Source organism: Ictidomys tridecemlineatus, chromosome 1 (assembly GCF_052094955.1).
Source record: "Ictidomys tridecemlineatus isolate mIctTri1 chromosome 1, mIctTri1.hap1, whole genome shotgun sequence".
Lineage (NCBI taxonomy): Eukaryota > Metazoa > Chordata > Mammalia > Rodentia > Sciuridae > Ictidomys > Ictidomys tridecemlineatus.
Window position 1 is genome coordinate 104,922,945 of NC_135477.1, and position 14,469 is coordinate 104,937,413.

The 14,469-nt window shown below is 38.8% G+C and overlaps 1 protein-coding gene across 1 annotated transcript in view; it reads right to left on the reverse strand.

Annotated features, from left to right (window-relative positions):
• The window catches only part of Lix1 (limb and CNS expressed 1), a 49,464-nt gene extending 35,271 nt beyond the window's left edge, over positions 1-14,193 (reverse strand). Inside the window, exon 1 of the mRNA XM_005326139.5 lies at positions 13,827-14,193. Coding sequence (XP_005326196.1) covers positions 13,827-13,908 — 82 coding nt within the window. The 5' untranslated portion in view covers positions 13,909-14,193. The remainder of the gene's footprint in view (positions 1-13,826) is intronic.
• Between the last annotated feature and the right edge of the window lie 276 nt (positions 14,194-14,469).

Consider the following 14,469-nt stretch of genomic DNA (forward strand, 5'->3'; position numbering starts at 1 on the left):
ACAGTAGCCTAAATCAGAAGGCTGGCAGGAACCTTAAACTTTATTTCCTCTTTTCATATTTAATGAATGCCCAAGTTCCACCAATTCCATATCCTGGATGTCCCCCACAGGCATCTCTGCCTCAGTCCACACTACCATTGCCAAGTGGCTCCTACTCCTTCCATCTCACACGTATAGCACAGGACCCTTCTGATGCCAGTCATCCTCTCATCCTCCCAGTGTTCTCGGGACAATAATTTTAGGTCTCATAGCTGATCACATCCTCCACATTTTAAAATCCTTTTGTGGTTCCTCATTACCTGTAAAATAAATAGCTCCTGGCAAGGCATGAAAGATCCTCTGTTTTGCCTTGGTCTTTCATCCTGAACTCCTCTCTCCAAGTTCTCGCTGTATTTCTTTTAGCACTGGCAAGCCCCATACTTCCTTCCGTCCCCCTGGAATGCCCTCATTTCTACTGCCTACTGTCTTCTTGAATGGCGCCTATTCGTTTTTAAGACTCACCTCCAGCATCAGCTCCTCAAAAATAAAAACAAAATATAATCTCTAGTCATTTGCTAATGAAAGTGCAGTCCCTGGGAAATATCATGAATATCTCTTGGGGATTTGTTAGAAATTCAGAACCTCAGCCCCCACCCCAGTCCTATCAAACTAGATCTTCATTTAAAAAAATTCTCAGGCAATTGGATGCAATTAAAATTGAAGACGTCCTGCTGTAAGAAGAGACTACTCCCATCTCTCTTATGTAACTATTATAAGACACATTGCCTGATCCCTCAACACCCCCTTTTTAAAAATTTTTTTGGTACCAAGGATTAAACTCAGGGGCACTCGACCCCTAAGCTACATCTCCAGCCCTATTTTGTATTTTATTTAGAGACAGGTCTTAATGAGTTGCTTAGCACCTCACTTTTGCTGAGGCTGGCCTTAAACACATGGTCCTCCTGCCTCAGCCTCCCTAGCTTATGAAATTACAGATGTGTGCCTCCTCATCTGGAAACATCCCCTTAAAATAGGTATTTTCATACACAGCTTATAAATGAGAAATAAAATAAGTTCAAGGTACAATCATCCACTTACAAAGTCTTGAATTTTAAATCCAGTCAGTCTGTGTTTCTAGTCTATATTCTTTTTTATCCCAAGTTACTCCCTAATACAATGGAACTTAAGTTGTTTTTGTGTCTGTCTACGTCTACTAGAGACCTTACTCTTTGGAGGACCAATGACATCATTTTTCCACAATGCTTTGAATATAGTAGAAACATAATAAATATTAGTTGAGTGTTTGAATGTCATCAGAGGTGTAGGAGATGTGCTGCATTTGTGAGGCTGCTGGCATGGTGGGTATAAGGAACACACCACAAGAATTAATTTACTTACCTTTTCCTGTGAACCATTTTTCTGACATTTTGTTCTTGACAAAGTCAAGTAAAGCACATGCTAATATCTGTACTTTTTCATATAAGTGAGATGATATGGTTCCAGCACTGAGTTGTCTTACTAAATGAGTAGTCTCTGATCATGTGAATAGACATCTTCTGAATCAATTTTTAGCAACACTTTGCACTCTCGGCAATGGTGTAAATACCCTCTAACTATGGTCAAAGTGGGCTGTGGCTAAACCTCCTGCTCCAGTCCCTTCTTTTAATATGTAAATGAAGGAAAGGTCTCAAGAGGAAATGGCCAAGATGGTAGTTGAGGGGCTTGTGGCAGCAGCAGTCTTTGTCATTTCCTCTATTCCTCTTTGTGGGAGCAAAAGGTCTCCGCTCTATCTCAGGGAAGGAAGCTACAGTCTAGAACACATCATTTTTAGCAGTGCATTATTTATTTCAAAGATTAGTAAAGATCCTTTGAAATTTCTCTCCTCTGTTAATGGACATGAAAGGAGAAGAAGGACTTTATCCAGAACCAGGTCAAGATAAATGGGTCATCTGGTGAATCTGTATACTGGACATAAGGGTATCCATGATCCTTAGCTGGAGACTAGAAGAAAAGACACAATTTGGCTGGCCCAGGGGTCAGAACAGGTCAAGCAGCGCATCTGGTGCAGGGCTTAATAGAACTCATATTTTGGTTTTGCTGTGCTCAAGTCTAACTAATAAAACTGCTTTTAAGAAATAGAGCATTCAGGGCTGGACCTATAGCTCAGTGGTACATCCCTTGCCTCACAGGTATGAGGTCCTGGGTTTGATCCTCAGCCCCACATAAAAATAAATAAAAATATTGTGTCTATCTACAACTAAAGAAGTATTAAGAGAGAGAGAGAGAGAGAGAGAGAGAGAGAGAGAGAGAGAGAGAGAGAGAGAGAGAGAGTATCAAATGGCTGAGGCTGTGGGCGTGGAAGGAAGGAGAAGGTGAGAATTGTTGGAGAAATCTTGGAACAATAGCATGATATCCAGTTTGGTTTTGTGCCTTCAATCATCTTTTTAATGTCTGAGAATATAGAAAGCAATTTTTCTCTCTGTTGACATTGCACATCAAATTTATCGATTCTTCCCTCTGAACTACTTTTGTGGACAGAATAATAGACATCTTCAGCAATTTTGAATATTTTGTGTGTCAACAAGACAATGTGGCATGTAGTTTATACATAGTAGCATGACGATTTTCTTCTTCGGTGTGTTTTGAAATTTGAAAATGACTTGAGATTTCAGAGTAGTAACTAGATTCCCCCCCTCGACCCTCCCTCCCCCGCAAGTCAAGTTCAACACTGAGGCTTTCTCAACTAACTAATGAAGACACTGTGGAATACCTTGGCTATCTAACTTTTGACCTTCTTTAGCAGAAATCCTCCACTGGTGTGTCCTTGAACACAGCGTGCTTATTTATCATCTCTATCTTTTTTTTTCTCCTGTTTTTAATTTAATTTTTAAAAATTTTTATCTCTGTCTTGGTTCAAGTGCTTCTTTCTACCTTGAGTGTTATTTCTGCCCCTCTCCTCTCCTCCCACTTCAGAGGAAACACTACCTCCTTCATCATGCCATGCTCTCTGATTCCAGCCCACATGCATCCCCTCTTCTGAGCTCTTATTCCATTAGTGGCCCTGTGTCTTAGCACTTAATCGCCTATAAACCATGCTAATAAAATGGATAGGGTGCTCCTGGCTAAATTTATCAAGTAAGACTTGGCTGAACTTCCTTCTGGCCAGAGGAATGAAACCCATTGTGGTAACAATTCATCTAATAGCGCAGTTTTCCGTTACTTAACTCGCAGCAGACTATGAGATTCTAGAGGGCAGATATTCATTCTTTTCTATAGCCTTCTTGGTATCCAGCACTGGGCTGTCTACCTAGAAGCAGCTGTGGAGTTCAGTTGGAATCTAAGAAGACTCTGCATAGTCTGAGCAGCTATAGTACAATGAATGTGTAGAAGGTGAGTGAAATTCACTGTGATTCATGGAGATGTCAGGATTTCCTTCTAAATGAACCTCTGCAGTTGCCACATAGCCTGGGTGTGATGGTGGCCATGTCCCAGCTGGAGATGGCAGAGCTCATGCAGAAAGATGCAGCCTGCTCAGAGTAGACACAAGATTGCTGTCCACTCGCTCACTTTGGTTTGTCCCTTTACAATAAACGTGGCTTAGGAAATCTCTGAATGGGGATGGTAGCTCCATTAGCTTTGGATGCCAACTGCAATCAATTTATGTCAACTGCCTGGAGTGCTGTGTTGAAAGGAGTTAAATATAGTTTCTGGGATCAGTTGAACAGAACCCCATAATTTACCAAAAATGTGACACTGGCATAGTTGATGTGTCAACCCTGACTTTGATAATATGAAACAATAAAGAAATTCAAGTTTCTGCACAGAGATCCCCAAAGAGCTTTACAATCTGACTGGAGAAACAATACATTCATCACATAATTAGTGAACAAACTATTAAGAGTGCTAAACGGTAGAACGCAGATGATGTTAAAATAATATTTAAAGCTTAAGAATTTGTAGCACAATAATTATGTAAATACAAGGGAGAAAGTAAATGACTATGTCAGGAAAATGTCAGGAAAAGTGTATACCGGAGGAGAGCCAAAGCTGCACTCTCCTTAGGGGAATAAAGTGTAGACAGGTGGGGAAGAAGGAAGAGAAATCCTGCTTTCAAAAGAGTGAGAGTGGCATCAAACAAAAGAGTAAGAGGGGTAAGTATGCCTCCACTGAAGAATTGTATAGGAAGTGAAATATTCAGAAGATGCCACCCCAAATATTACACTTTAGTATGCTGGTTACTTTCAGCCTAAGATACTTGGAGACCAATGGATACAAGCAGAAGCTTTCTCTGAGCTACTCTTAATCTTCCTAAAGATGGATCCTACAAAAGGAAATCAATAGTCATGACTCCCCTACCCAGGAATCTTATGAATCAAAGTCTATCACAGGAGATGGAAGCTTGACACCACATCCATCCAGACCCTCACCCATTATTTTGAGGGATGTTCTTGGAAATTTTTTTATTCCTGTAATTTTTTTTTGCCTAAAACAACCTTCATTTGCTATACATTTCCTTACTCACCCTCTGATAATTTGTGTCTCCACCATCTTCCAGAAGCCCCAAGCCCCTGCTCCTTTCCATAACTCAGGATGCTAAATTTATCTGACTCTCCTTTGAGTCTCATATTTTGTGGGAATCTCTTGCATATATGTATACTTAAATGTGGATGTTCTCCTATTGATCTGTTGTATGTCGATTTGGCCTATACCCAACCAAGAAACCCAAAAGGGCAGTGAGAAGTCATTTTTTTAAAATTCTCCTATAGGAGCAATAAGAAAGGGTGCCATTAGGAAAATGGTATGATTTGATAAGGGAACAGGGTAAGGGGGCTTAGCTCTTTGTAATGCTTGGAAAGGATCCCATCTTTATGCCCCAGCTTTACCCGAGTGGGAGATAACACTGGAAACGCAGAATCCATTGCCCTTTGCTCTTGCCTAAAGTACTATGCTTGCTGCCTATAGGTGGCGACTCCATCCATGAAACTGTGGAGCCACAAGGAAGGGCCCAGACACTCAGAATGTGTGGTTGCTCTTGTGCATATGAGGAGCTCAGGGCAGAACATTTCTCTAAGAGGAGCCTATGTAGAAAAAGACATGAGATGTGGGCAGGAGATGAAGCAAGCAAAAGAATGCTTCTGAGCTGGGGATGTAGATCATTGGTGGAGAGTGCTTGCCTAACATGTGTTAGGGAAAAAAGAAAAAGTGTTCCTTCCATATCCTGGAAGGAGCCTGAAGCACCTTCAGAAAAGGACATCAATAAGTGGACACCCGGAGAGCTTACCCTAAAAATTCACAGCTTGTCATATATACACATTATTGTATTTTCATTTTCATAGCTTGGACATAATGGAGATACCATAGGGACACATGATATATGTTTTCATATGGAAAGTGTGAGAGGTAGAGAATTTAAATTCCCAGTGGATTTCAGAGTATGTTATAGAAGAATCCTAAAATATAGGCACTACTTCATACACAATAAAATGTGTACTGCATCTTGTCTCTCCATCTTTTATCAACAGGCAGGCCATTAACTGAGTAGTTAAAAACCTGCTCTCTAGAGTCAGACTGCCTGGGTTTGAATCCTGTCTGTACCACTCCACGCATCAGTTCCTCAGCTGGGAATGCACTACCTATATCACAGAGTTGCTATGGAAAATGCTCACAATAGGTTTCGCACATGGTGCTAGAGTGTTAGCCAATATTTGTGATTATAGAAGGTGACAGGAAAGAAAAAGGAAAAGGCATGATTATATGTTTGCATATTGCATCTTTGAAACTGACTGTTCTTGAATTGGAAACCGTATGATTAAATATTCTAAAAATAGTCTACAAATCTGAAAAGTCTCCAGTTGAACACATCCTGCTATTTATTCCAAGATATGTGAAGAGTCCAGAGATTGAAAAGAGAAAGCTCTTTTGCTAACACTCATTGGCGAAGTCAAAGCTCCATAATAGCATATAAATGTGTCCAGTGCTACATGTCTCAGGATCTGGAAGCATGGATTTTTGTCCCAATTTTTGACTTTCAAATGAATGCTAAAGGCAACAGACCTTCTCTTAGCAAAACCTACAGAAAGGAGTTAACTTTTATTTTAAATTAATGTTTAATGACTAAATATGCCTCAGGAAAATAGAAACAATATACTTCATTGCTCAGTTCAATTAACTAGTATAAGTCCTGCATAGAAGATAGTCATTTGTGTGCAAAAAGGGAACTTAAAAGACTATTATAAATCTATCAGGGAAAAAAAAGGATCAATTTCTTTTAGTCCTACGTGAGGAAAAATTCTAGCTGGGTAAAATTTCCATTGCCCAAAACAATTGAAGACAAACTGGAAAGGCTGCCATTTAAGGATAAATCATTAAGAGGCTTTCAAGATGATTAACCTATTTTCAAATTGATTCTCAACCTCTAAACAGATGGATTTATGTTATAAAATATTTTAATACAATCTTCAATTAAATCACTCTTAGCAGGTGATATTTTAAAATAGACTTAATTGGTATTTTATATTCTAGTAATTCAATCCTGAACAACTTGTTCTTACCAATGTCATATCCTAATTTTGATGAGGACAGATAGGAAGAGTCCCCCCAAATTGAAGAGACAAACTCAAGATATGATGCTGTATTTTGTCATTTATGCAATTGGGTTGAAAAACGGAGTGTGCTTGGGTTTTGTGCTGGGTCTGTGTGGATGCCAGGATACTGTCTATCCGTGTAACCATCCTCAGTCCCTGCTTTGATCAGGCAAATGGAATGTTGGAGATACAGCCTGTGTGTCTGGGCCCCTTTTTCTTTCGTGTAGACACTGAGATGTAGCCACAGTGGCAGGGTGGGACACAGGCAGCTTGGAGTCCTGCTTTGTTTCCAGCAGAGGGGTTCTTCTTTACTTGTGCCCCCCAGAGTCAACTCCTTCAGCAGCTGGAAAGCTAGCAGAGTTTCTACATTTGTTTGCTTTTTCTTTTCTCATTCACCTCCACCCCCTGCTCCAAATAATTTCCTGAGGGAATTATGATCTTTTGGGGGTTGTTTTACGAAGTCAGCCTCTCAGGAGATTCTATGAAATGTACAATAGAAATATTCATTCTTTTTGGTTTAATTTTCACCTTTAGAATGGGGGGTGAATTTAAATACCACTTGCTTTCTATGTTTGCAAGCACAGGGGGTGAGGATAGAGACTAGAAAAGAGCAGGAGAGTCACAAACACAAATTAAAATAAGAATTCATAAGCATAAAACATTTAAATAAGCATGTCTGAATTCACATGTGCACTTTATATATGCACTATGGGTCAGATGATGTCATTCAATCTCAAAAGATGCATAAAATAAAAATCTGATGGAACCTATTTAACCAGTCAGGAAGTATGTATGTATCTTTCCCATATTCTATCAGGCATTGACATTATATTGTATTTAAAAGGGACTTTGTAGGACCTTTGATTTTAGATTACCAAACAAGGATCTGTCACACAGGTTGTTTAACTGACCGGTTCTACTTTGTTTTAAAATAGTCAAATCTTTACAAATGTTGCTTTAAGTTTATTATATATCTTCCTTCCCTGGAAATAGTCATTTTAAGAATACTCCTCAATACTGGACACAGCCGTCTAAGCAGTGTGTATTTACGAGGCACAGATAGAATTTGATCCTGAAGAGCATGTGCATGGCCCTTGGTGACCCACAGTTGTTGGTACATGCCAAGGATGAACATAGGATGGGTTAGGTAAAGCTCTGTGCTCCGGTGGGGATGATGCTGAGCTACTCTAAGGCCAGCTGGAAGCATCTCTCTGGCTGAGCTGCCTGATGTGACTATGTTTACCTGTATGGCCCCTTTGTGCTCCAAGCTTGCTCCTGTGTATTTGTCAACTTATCCCTACATGAGGTCAGCCTGTGATAACGGGTGCCAGTGGATGAATGGATTAGAAAGGTCCTTTCATCACAAGGGAGAGCACCTGCCAGAGGCAAAAATCTGCCCCTCTTATCGTGAGGAAGAAAGATCACCAATCAGCAATCAAAAACCATCTGTTGTGCACCTGTTCAGATGTCTGTCTCTGTGGGAGGCAATTTGGGGTTTCAAAAAAGTACAAGGTCTAGCTCTGCTCTGGGACTTACAACTTAGGCGTGGACAAAAACACCCCAGTGAAGTGATAATAGGCTGTGCAGTGCCACACAGGAGACAATGTAAACTAAATAGGATGGGCCATGAGTGCCAATGGAGTGGTGACTAAATGTATGGGTTCCACAGCTGCTTAACAAGAGGAGCTCAAACTAGGGATCAACTGATTATCATCCCACCAGGAAAAAAGGGCAAAACCCTAAGTCAAACAACATCCTGTGGATACTAGAGAGAAAATGTAAAAAAATTACATAATAATAAACTTAACAATAAAATTCTTTTTTTTCTTTTAGAATATAAGTATTTTAACTACTTCTATAGACTAAACTTAAATGGGCATTTGAACATGGAAGAAAAGAAATTAAGAGCCTTTGGGGTTAAAACTTCAATATGAAATGTATTAAAAAAGAGAAGATTCTTTTATGAAGGGCTTCTAAAGTTGTCTTACATTTCTTAAATCAATCTGTAGCACATAATCAGTAAAACCGTATCATTTAAACAGAAAGATCGTAACTTAGAAACTCACCCTTAGGCAGCTGTATCCTATTATGGGCTGTAACTTAACACATGAGTTTCAGAAGTTGTTAAAATTGAGTTCAGGCTACAAATCTTAACTGTTTTTTTCTTTAAAAAAACTCTCTGGTGAGATGAGATAGCTTGGCCTCATAGGATGGGTTTCTATCATATTTTATTTTGATCTGTTAAGTCTTTTTTATACATAAAAAATAAAAGTATCAGGACAGATAGGGCTCTGTGATCAAGAAGCCACTCCCCCGCCCACTCATTTTGAAAAATTTTTCTCTGGTGCTGAGACTTTCAGTATTTAAACTCTGTCAAATGTCAAACAGCTCTTCTGTCACTGATGGCTGAATTGAAATCTAAATTTTTCTTAGTATAAATTCAAATAAAAATAGCAACATCCATAATAAAGTAAAACTACTATTTGAATAGGCTTCTATAAAACACACATCTCCAGTTTAATGCTAAAATTATCAGAGCTTAAATTATTATAATTAAGATGTAGTCATTATTCTAAAATGAGAGAGCAAACAGTGAAGTTTTTGTTTGTTTCTGAGTTGTATATTCTTTCAGGCATGATTTCTATTGCGAAACGCAGTGCAATGTGTGTAGGGATTTTACCCCACAAGGACCTCCATCCCTTCCCTCCTACTCCATTCCTTTTTGTGAAATGTGAAAACTATAAATGTATCATCAAATTTATAGATTTCAAGTAACTACACTAAAAAGCATGGGATGGAAAAAATACTCCACTCTTGAGGGTTTTGCTCTCCTCTGCTGCATATAACCAGAGTCATGATTACTAAGATGTTTTTAATAGCTCTATCGTCTGGTTCAATTTTTCCAAAGGGTAAAAATATACTCTTTGAAGTAAAGTATTCACCTATCTGATATAAATAAAACCTTTCATGCAGAAAAATGTTTTTCTAAATAAAAGAGTTAATGCACCTCAAATATGTGGGAAATTTTCTTCCAGTTGAGCAACGTTTAGTACAAGTTCCATCTTACTTTTTAATTGTGAGATAGAGGGAAATATACCTGTCACTTTATAAAGTCAATGCTAGAAAAAAACCTCATTTTTATATTGATAATTATGCCATATTTTAAACAATTTTTTTAAAGAAAGTATGTCTTGATTTTGGCCTTCAGTCAATGAAAGTGGTTTCTCCCCATAAGCACATTTGACATTCACAAATCTTACATCTTGCCTGAGCTAGTGAATTGTTTCTTGCTGAGAAAAAGCTGTGATTCCCCCTAACTTAGGTATTAGAAAGTGTACCTCCAACAGATGTCCATATAAGCTTTTCCCCAATGTACTATAAAGCCATAAATTCCCTGAATTTATCTAGGATCATGGTTAACTCCAATGGCTCCCTTTTGCCTGAATGTCAGTCAGAACCAACTTGCATCCTCCCAGGCATGCTTGTTGCATTTCTATTGGACAAGATATTTCTCTCCTCAAAAATGCCCTTCCTGCTGGGTGCAGTGGTGCACACCTATAAATCCAGGAGTTTGGAAGTCTGAGGCAAGAGGTTTACAAGTTCAAAGCCAGACTCAGCAAAAAATGAGGTGCTATGCAACTCAGTGAGATCTTTTTTTTTTTAATTAAAAATATAAAATAGGGCTGAGGATATGGCTCAGTTGTCAAGTACACCTGAGTTCAATCCCTGGTACCCTCACCCCCAAAATATATGCCCTTTCTTTTCACTTTCTCAACATACTCTTGCTCAGATGTAACCAATAGGCTCTCTTCCAACTTCTAGAGAAGCCTATTTCTTTCCCCTCCATGTTTTCCTAATAGATACTGCTATTATAATGCAAGGACATGGCAACCAACACCTGAGTCTTTTAATTACTAAAGGTGAGGAGTTGGAAGACTAAAGAACAAAAGGTGAGGAGTTTGTATCCTGTGCCTCCATCCCTTATTAGCTACATTATCTTAACCTCCATGAAACTCAGTTCCCTTACCTATAAATAACAACGATATGTATTGCGGGATTGCTGTGGACAATGTTTCTAGCACAGTGCCTGTCACATGACTAGGACTTGCTATCCTCATGTTACTATTAAATGGATGAAGGAAGAGCTCCAAGATGGCTGATAAGCATATTACACTCCTTCAATTTGAAGAGTTAACACTCAGATCAGGATCTGCAAGTGCAATCCTCTTATAGTCACGTGATGATATCTTTTGAGAAAGCAACTGAGGACATGGCAGACAGTAGCAAACAAACAGTAAGCACATATACTCCCCTGAAAGAGCACCAGGGCCACCTTCATGAGAGCTCATCTTTGGTTGCGATGTATGATGCGTGAAGAGAACCTGGATATTGCACAAAGCTGGGAATAGATATTGCAGCATGGACATATTCCATAATTTCTCTGCAAAGACATCCTGTCTGGTAATATGGAACTATCCAGTGCTACTTGTTACAAAGAAGAGAAATTGATGTAGTGAAGAACAGTCCAGTGTCAGCCTAGACAAGCAAACTTCAAATTGAGAGCCTGCCTTGTTTAAAACCTCTTTCCATTATTTTTTATTTGAAATGTGAAATAGGGAATAAAGAACAAAAAACGTGTTATGGAATTAATTTCCTTTCAGTAGAGAAAATAAAAAACAAATCACAAATACTCCCAGATGAACATCTCCTCTAAAATAAAATGACAGATTTAACATATTGTAAAATTTGAAGGACTTCCTTGCCTGAGAAAAAAAAAACTTGAGAAGTTCATTTCCTTCAATGAATGTAACTGTTCCCATGTGCATCTGTCTCAGACCAGAAAACGTACTGGGTGCTTTTTCTGACCAATTGCTTGTTTTTAAGCAAATCCAAAGCCAACGGAGGAGGGCAATGAATGAATAGAGTGACCATTTACACTCTCGGCCTTCTGTGTGTCCAAATAGTGAAGAGAGCAAATGCTCTTTTGCATTCACAGAAGAAAAAATTAGAAAAACTGAAAGTCTTTTTTTTTTTTTTAAATGCTTCTTTGTTAAACTGGGCTGGTGTTAAAAATTCTTGGATCAGCTTTTCAGCTTGCAGAAAAGCAAGGTGACCATTGTTCTTAATTGGCAGTAATGTGGTCAAGTATTCAGCCCTTCCCTTCTGGCAGAAAGAGGTTGGAAGGGGTGGCAGAGGAGGAGGAGCCAGGAGTGAACAGGAGGAGGGGGAGCTTCTCAGAACCTGCCATTCAAGGCTAGTGGCAGTTTTTTTACAGGCTGCCAGCAAAAGTGTGGTGGCAGCAACTTATGAGTGTGCCAAAGAAAGGAGGTCCACGTGCCAAACTCTGGCATGTGTAGCACCTACAGGTTGCCAAGGCACGGTTGGTTTAGACCTCAAACAGGTTTGAGGTTCTGCACCAGAAAGCAAGTTAACCCATTCCCACTATTTTACAGGATGGTGAGTGATAAGATGTTTCAATGCTATGGAAACTCCTGGTCCAGAAATATACTATTTGACTCTCTTTCACGGAGTCATTTTTCACATTATAAAAACCAGAAGGAAGAGGGTCAGTAGCTTAATATTCACACCCGTTAAGCCAGGCAGGCAACTGCAGAGTGGCAGCCCATGCTAGGGTAAGGAGGCAATGCTACGGGATCAAATCTAGGTTCTGTATCCATAAATGAAATATATAAAATGGGATGCTTTTGTTTTGGGATATAAAAGACTTCCTGAAAAAGTCTGGATGATAGAACTTAATATAAGCTTCATTATTACTCCCTCTAAAGAATTCTATTCCCTCTTCTAAACTGTAAGCAATTTCTGGAATTTAGATCAGCTTAAAAAGTGGGCCATACAATCTCAAATTTAAACTTCTTAAATTTACAGTGAGCTTAGGGAAAAATCTTCTATTTCTTTTTACTGCCTCTACTCTCAGCATAAGTCCCCTGGTCCTATATAATTTATCCAAAACTTTGGGCAGCCGAAAAGCCCTTTTATCCTTCACTAGTAATTCAGAGCCTTTGTAGGAGAGAGACATTCTTTCCTTCTCTTTTCACTTAAAGAAACATACCACGCCTGAATAGACCCCAGGCTAGGCTAGGGGATGGAGTGATTTTTATTAGCTCTAACATAGCTATTGACAAATGCTTGCAGACAATATTAAAAAGAAAAAGAAGAAGAAGAAAAGGCTTTCACTTTATGCCTTAGAGGGTAGATTGGTTACAATTTAATTTCTAAGAGGAAAAATTTATAGAATAAAATGGCCCAACATTTCTCTTTTTTCATCACACATATGAGAAATATAAACTAAAAGGACATCTGGAAAGGAACGTTATTCAGTAATCAGAAAGCAAAAATCCAAACCATTGATGTTTTGATGGAGACAAACATAACTAGATTCACAAGGAGGAAAGCTGTAACCGATTGAAGTTTAAAAAAAAAAATCCATATGCATTTTACCTTTTGGGCAGTTCCAAAGCAAAGTTCTATTTCAGAAGCCCTTTGTAATATGAAACCCACTGTAGATAAGATACAACGTGAAGATAGTCTGTTTTGCAGCAGCAGGAAATCAAATTGGTTCCAGAAACGAAGTTATATGACAAATAGTTTAATAGTATTGCTACAATTGGAAAGCTTGATTTAATTATTTTTCATAATTATTTTTTAAAAAGATTTTGAAATAACACCTATACTAAAGGATGGGGTTTTGCTGAGATTGGGGGTGGGGGTGATTCTCATTTTATTTTTACCTGAAGTGTTATAATTTGTTATCAAAATTAAAGAGCTCAGTGGTGATTCATTTTTAAATTTTGCAACAAAATTTTATAGAAACACAATACTTGGTCTACCAAAACTAATATATGCTGTGACGAATTAAACAGGTTAACAAATACAGGTATATTGTATTATCATTTCCAACTTATTTTTAGTTTTAATCTCGGTTCCAGTCAGTCCTGCTTTATTTAAAGAGCATCTGGAAAAGTTCATTAAGACTTGGCGGGTTTTAGATTTTTAGAAGAAAGGAACTTCTAAACAGTCCTGCAAGATGTGTCACTGCAAAATCACCCAGCGCCTCTTGCCAGTAGATGAAATGAAATCATTCTTCTGACTAGAGTCAGGAACAAGTTAGACATCATTTAGGACACAGAACACGACTACAGAGATTTAGAAGAATTCATACTTAAATGGGATGTGACTAGACGTTTAGAACTATTTTCTAAAGTCAAAAAAAAAAAAAAAACTTCTTTCCCGTTCAATACTTACGGTCTTTGAAGACTAGAGCTGGGTCTCTGTGAGGCAAGACTTGGGCAATGATGTGTCTCAGAGATTCCAAGGTTCTGTCCATCTCGGGTCTGTCTGTGTGAGCCTGCTGCACAGTGTCCTCATGCCTGAATTCTTGCAGTCCTGGACTGAATTTGTGCAGCTCATTGATGCACTGGATTACCAAAGAATCCCTTTTAACATCTGCCAATCAGACATTTCCCAGAATCTAAAGACCCCTCAGGGGGCCCTCCTCTCAGGCTCACTTATCTTTGTTGTATGCTGAGCTAATTAGCTCGAAAGGCTGGCTGACAGGCGGTCCCCATTGCTTCCTTCTGTTAAACACACCCACCTACAGGCTAGCTGGGGAAGCTCGTTCACTAATCATGGGAACAGATTTCCTCTCCAACCAGATTTTGCCTGAATGCTGTGCAGCTTTCTCGTTTGATTTTTTTTTTCTTCAACCGCATTGCACCCAGGAATATGAAATCAAGAAACTTATTTCTCAAGAAAATTTCCTAAATAACAAAGGAGCAGCTCAGGACTGCTTGAGGTATATAATCAGTATAATCAACACGATCTAAATTCTCCTTTGGTGAAAGAGTGCTATAGAGACAGTGACTGCAGCCAGATTGTGCTTTGTGCT